Source organism: Gavialis gangeticus, unplaced genomic scaffold (genome assembly GCF_001723915.1).
Source record: "Gavialis gangeticus isolate Ggan-Ray unplaced genomic scaffold, GavGan_comp1, whole genome shotgun sequence".
NCBI classification, from domain to species: Eukaryota; Metazoa; Chordata; order Crocodylia; family Gavialidae; genus Gavialis; species Gavialis gangeticus.
The window spans coordinates 8,181,871-8,188,149 of record NW_017729012.1 but is presented as its reverse complement, the minus strand read 5'-3'; the positions used below and the strand labels follow the sequence as shown (position 1 = coordinate 8,188,149).

The window sequence follows — 6,279 nt, the reverse complement described above, 5'->3', positions numbered from 1 at the left end:
GCGCGCCCTCCCGCGCATGCGCGGCTGCCCGGCGCGGTCATGGCGGCGCCCGTGAGCCTGCGGGAGCTGCTGCAGAGCGCGGAGCCGGCGGCGGCGGGCGAGGAGGAGCTGTGCGTGGTGGGCATCTTCGGCAAGACGGCGCTGCAGCTGTGCTCCGAGAAGGCGGCGCTGGTGAGCACCGTGTGCGACCGCCAGGTCTTCCCGCTCTTCCAGCGGGACGAGGCGGCCGGGGCCGGGGGAGCCCTCGCGGACTACAACCAGCTGCAGGCCTACCACAGCGCGGACAGCAAGGTGCTGTACCTGGTGCTAAGCTCCATCTGCGACGCGCCGCAGCTGCTGCGGGCCTGCCGCGAACTGGGCCCGCCGGGCCCCGGGCAGCTGCCGCATGCCGAGGCACACGAGCTGTGGAAGCAGCAGGAGAAGCTGCACTGCCTGAGTCTGCTCTACCTCTTCTCCGTGTGCCACGTGCTGCTGCTGGCACACCCCACCTGCGCCTTCGACATCACCTACGACCGCGTCTTCCGGGCGCTCGACGGCCTGCGCCAGAAAGTGCTGCCCAGCCTCAAGGCTGCCATCAAGGACTGCCCCGTGGGTAAGGAGTGGAAGCTGAACTGCCGGCCCTGCCCTCCCCGCCTGCTCTTCCTCTTCCAGCTCAACGGGGCCCTCAAGGTGGACCCCCCTCCCGGCCGCGGCCAGGACCCCTGCGCCCACTTGGAGAAGCCGCCGCCCAAGAAGCACTCGCCCAAGCGGCGGCTGCAGCACGCGCTGGAGGACCAGATCTACCGCATCTTCCGCAAGAGCCGGGTGCTGACCAACCAGAGCATCAACTGCCTCTTCACCGTGCCCGCCAACCAGGCCTTCGTCTACATTGTGGCCGGCGGGCCGCAGGATGGCGAGGACCCCGTGGCCGTGCTGCTGGAGCAGCTCCGGAGCAACTGCACCACACGGGAGGCGGAGAACCTGCTGGCGCCCACCCTGTCGGGGCCGCGGCGGTACCAGATGATGAGGCACGGCCGGCAGCAGCTGTCCTTCCACGCCGAGAGCAGCAGCTCCAGCTCCAGCTCCTCCGGGCAGCTGGTGGACTGCACCCTCAAGGAGTTCCTGTGGCAGCACGTGGAGCTGGTGCTCAGCAAGAAAGGCTTCGACGACAGCGTGGGGAGGAACCCCCAGCCCTCCCACTTCGAGCTCCCGACCTACCAGAAGTGGGTGGCCACCGCGCAGAAATTATACGAGGTGACCATCGAGGGGAAAGACGACGACCCGGCCTCTCTCACAGGGGAGCTGAGCTCCAAAATCATGGGCAGCATCAAAGTCTTGGAAGGGTATCTCGACATCGACACCAAGTTTTCTGAAAACCGGTGCCAGAAGGCCCTTCCCATGGCCCACAGTGCTTACCAGTCCAACCTGCCCCATAACTACACCATGACAGTCCACAAAAATCAGCTGGCACAGGCTTTGCGGGTGTACAGCCAGCATGCCCGGGGACCAGCCTTTCACAAGTACGCCATGCAGCTTCATGAAGACTGTTACAAGTTCTGGAGCAACGGGCATCAGCTGTGCGAGGAGCGAAGCTTAACAGACCAGCACTGCGTGCACAAATTCCACTTGCTTCCAAAATCAGGTAATGAAGCTTGGTTGCACCTAGGATCTCCCTAGGTTTTAGCTTTTCAAGCTTTTAAATCCTAAAGCCGTGTGCCTGTTTGGACAGCAAGGCATTTTGAAAGGGACGCTATAAAGAACAAGAAAAAAACAGTGATTTAGACTCAACTTGTAGATTTTTTGAGGGTAGTTTCAATCTTGTACCTTCCGTAAACATTAACAGCTGTAGAGAGTCCATTCTTCTGACTGAGGCGAATATAGGTACAGAACAGGCTGTTTTACAGACTTCCCGCATTTTCCTCTGTTATTTCTGGCTGGCACCACTCTTAGGCTTTTATAAGAGCTGAGCTTGCCTGACTGAGTCAGTCTTTGCCGTATCTGCACAGACTGCCCAATGTAGCGGCGATGGGGATGAATTATAAGGTGCATATGCTTGACATGGGAATAGAGATCACTGAACAGTATATGATAGTAACAAATTTGTACTAATACCGGTAACGTAAGGGTGTAAAAGCTCTCTAGTTTGTTTAATTCCCTGGGCCATGTGTTCCCCCTCAAACAAGATTTTGGCTTTAACACTAGTTGCTATTCTTATAAAAAGGATTACAGGACTGTCCCTGTTACTGGTTCTTACCATATTAGTTAGGAATACAGTGCAGATACCTTTCTAGCAAGGTGTTTAGGACAAACATTCCTTAGAGCTGCAGGATTGTTAGGTAGAGTGTTACTACACAATGACCAGGAATGACTAGGGATACATTTATTATAGGAAATATGATTTTACCCCTCTGCTCAGCAACTCAAAAGCAGGACAGGCCAGATTAGTTTGGGTTAATATCCACAGTGACTATGCAGCAAATGTGGGATGAGGGGAAGGAGTTGTAGGGTAAATCAGTGTGGTTGGAAAGTCATTCTGTGGGGAGAAACATTGTCAAGAAGTAAAAGGAGAAGATGAAGGGGGTTGAATTCACAAGCACCTCTGCAGAAAAAGTAATTGGACATAAATTGATATTGTTACTTCTTCAGGGGAAAAACCAGAAGCAGATAGAAATCCTCCGGTGTTATATCACAACAGCCGGGCTCGTTCAACTGGCGCCTGTAATTGTGGAAGGAAACAAGCACCCCGGGATGATCCCTTTGATATCAAAGCAGCTAATTATGACTTCTACCAGGTAACTCTTATCTCCCCATTTTTGCTGTTATTCAGCAATACCTGTGCCTTGCCTTTACAAATAAGATGCAGTTTGTATCTCGGGACGTCCAAAAAAGGGTAAAAGGAACCTCCACTGTCTTTAAGTACCTTGTTGGGAGAGATGTCTGGGGAGTAGGGGGCCGCTAGTCTATCAGAAATAAAGGTAAGTGAGGTCTAGGTCTAGGAACTAGAACCGAGAAAAGCTTGACGGTCTAGCAATGCCAGCAAAACTTTCTAATGTAGGTGCTCCATTTGCCATAACAGCTTATACCAGTTCAGTAACAAGCTATTTCAGGAATTGCACTTTTTTGCTGGTATAACTATCTATAATAGAATTTCTGTAGTTTTAAAAACAAAATGGTACCTCTCATTGACGTGATTTCTCTAGCAGAAGTTTGAAGCGTTGACCCAAGACTCGACAAATTCGGACTAGAAATAAGTTGCAGATTTTTAATAGCTGGAATGAGTATTGCTATAGATAAGGTGGATTTGCCACCTCTTTTGAAACCTCTAAGTTGAAACTGGATACGTCTTTGAAATATGTGCCCAAGAAGCTTGATGCAAGAATTATGAGGTGAGGGACTAAAGCTTTTGTTATGTGGGAGGTGAGATGAAGTGCCCATAGTAATTCTTTCTAGCTTTAAGATTTGACAATTCAGGTTAGAGACAGGCTAAGCAATGTAGACACAGTACTTGGTGTACCAGTAAGAATCAGAACTGGCACAGGGAATACTTCAAAGCCTTAAAAGTAAGGTCTTTGCAAAAAAGTGTCTGCCTCACTTCAAAACCAAGCCGAAGTGTAAAGGTTACTGTGAGTTTCAGATCCATCATGCACTTGGTGGCTGTGGGCTGTATAGAAGTGCTACAATTCCTGCTTCACTGAAAGCAAACATCTGACCGCTTGTCTGTAGATATTGTTGTACTGATAGCTTATATTATTACGGCATTCAGTGCAGCTGACAATTTGGAGCACTGCATGCACTGAGGCTGCAAGATGAAAAGCTAACAACTTTCTATCTTTCACAGGCACTGGAAGAAAAATGCTGCGGGAAACTGGAGCACATCAACTTCCCAGTATTTCAGCCAAGTACCCCAGATCCAGCACCTGCCAAGAATGAGTCATCCCCTGCCCCTCCAGAGGGAGAAGTTGAAAAACTTAAAGAAAAAGAGCCTCAAACGCAAGGAGAGAGCACCAGCTTGAGTTTAGCCCTTAGTCTAGGCCAGTCGACAGACAGCCTTGGCACCTACCCAGCTGATCCTCAAGGTGGAGGAGACAATGCAGAAGCCCATGGGCAAGGAGGAGAATCTAAAAGTGAGAAAAGGCCAAGCCTAGTAGATCGCCAGGCGTCCACTGTGGAGTATCTCCCTGGCATGCTTCATTCTAATTGCCCTAAGGGCCTTCTGCCCAAATTCTCCAGCTGGTCCTTGGTCAAACTTGGCCCTGCTAAGGCTTACAACTTCCACACAGGCTTAGACCAGCAAGGCTTCATCCCAGGAACAAACTACCTAATGCCTTGGGACATTGCCATCCGGACAAGACCTGAAGAAGAGGGAGATCTAGACACCAATTCCTGGCCTGCTCCGAATAAGGCTGTTCCTGGCAAAAGAAGTGCGGTTGTAATGGGTAGGGGAAGACGGAGAGATGACATGGCTCGAGCCTTTGTCGGGTTCGAATACGAAGATGCACGTGGCCGAAGGTTCATGTGTTCAGGGCCTGATAAAGTCATGAAGGTGATGGGAGGTGGCCCTAAAGAATCCGCTATCAAAGCCCTTAATTCGGACATGCCCTTATACATCCTGTCATCAACCCAGGGGCGAGGACTAAAACCCCACTACGCTCAGTTCATGAGACTCTTCGTTGTGGTACCAGATGCTCCATTGCAGATAATACTGACACCTCAGGTAAGACATGAAAAATAGCCTGCCAGCCTGCAACTAACTTGTTGTGGAGAGGATAAAATATAATTGTAAAAGGGTATTACGAAGGTTACTGTGGGACAAAGATGCACATGAGTTAATGTTGGGGATAAGACTGGATGATGAAAGCAATTCCTTCCAACCTGAACTAGAATTTGAATACCATGGGCCCAATCAGACAGTTACTGGCTAAAAGTTGTGGTTGGACCACTGGCTTGTGTGAAATGACTGGGGTCTTGAGTTCAGTAGTTATCGGCTGATAAGCATCCACATCAGGCATACCCCCACGTTGGACTTGCTTTCTGGCATTTTCAGCTAAGAGGCAATGACTGAATGGGCCTGGAAGAGAAGTCCCTTTTCATTCTTTGGAGAGTTCAACATGGAGATTTGATGCAAAATAGGAAGTGTTCAGTATTGCAGCTAAGACTCTACCTATCCTGCAGACAAGTGTCCCTTCTTTTTGGCCTTCAAGAATGTCAGCCTGGCAGATGCCAAAGTTCTGTACCTTTTAAATTTAAGCAGTTAATCCCAAATGATAGACCAAGGTCCCAAAGGGTTAAGAAGATGTTTGAAATAAGTATGTCAAATCGCACCAAAATAATGTTTTTTTTAAAGTGCTAATGAATGAGCAATGGTTATGTTTAAAAAAAAAAAAAGTCATTTTATATTTTAAATATCCTTCATAGAGAGAAATGGCAATTCAGTACTAGGATTTTTTGTCATCAGTTCTCTCTGATCTCTGATGTGAGGAAAAATTGGTGGGACTGAAAAGATGTCCTTTTAAATCTCATTCTACATGCAGGGAAAAGGAAATTAGCGTTTTTGAACTTGATATATCATCTACACTCCATATAACTTTTTTTTTTTTTCAAGTGATGAAATGTGAACAAGACACATTTTCTTCTAGTTTGTCTACTGTGGAATAATATTTTTTACAGAGTACAATATAAATAGTAATATATGGCAAAGACTTTCATGTATCAGTACCTAACAGCAGATGGCGCCGCTGGTACGCAGGCAGAATGCTGTATATTGCATGTCAGTTGTGGGGAGAAAGGGGTTTGATTTTTATGGTACTGCCTGACCCTTCTAATCTCCTGAGAAATGCCCCAAGATAACTAATATTGATATGCAAAGTAAAAGAACCTCTTTTTTTTTTTCTTCAGAGAAGACCTTTAAAATTCAGTACAGCAGCCTTTTTGTGTGTGTGTGTGTGTGTGTGTGTGTTTGTTTTACATGTTGAAGAAAGGGTAGTAATTAAAACAAAACATAGGCAATGAAGCATCACCAATTATAAAAACACATGAAATGGAATAACTGTTTTGGGGATTAAAAGACTTAATTAGATCTCGCATTCTGCACTCATTGGCTTCAGTGAGAGTTCTGCTTCTGTGTGAACTGCAAGAACAGGCTCTTGTGGTGGTATTTCAAAATATTTAGGAGAGAAGGAGATGAAGTGAGGGGAAAAGCAGCTGAATTGGGTATTTCTGTGCATCTTACACTCTTAAAACCAAGGTGGATGCTTCAGGGCGCCTATATGTGAGCCCGTCAGCCTACTTGATTCGTTGGGT

General features: G+C 48.1%; 1 protein-coding gene across 1 annotated transcript in view; it reads left to right on the top strand.

Moving 5' to 3' along the window:
- Positions 1–15: 15 nt before the first annotated feature.
- The window catches only part of SMG8 (SMG8, nonsense mediated mRNA decay factor), a 13,859-nt gene continuing 7,595 nt past the window's right edge, over positions 16–6,279 (top strand). Inside the window, exons 1-3 of the mRNA XM_019511140.1 lie at positions 16–1,621; positions 2,626–2,771; positions 3,818–4,693. Coding sequence (XP_019366685.1) covers positions 40–1,621; positions 2,626–2,771; positions 3,818–4,693 — 2,604 coding nt within the window. The 5' untranslated portion in view covers positions 16–39. The remainder of the gene's footprint in view (positions 1,622–2,625; positions 2,772–3,817; positions 4,694–6,279) is intronic.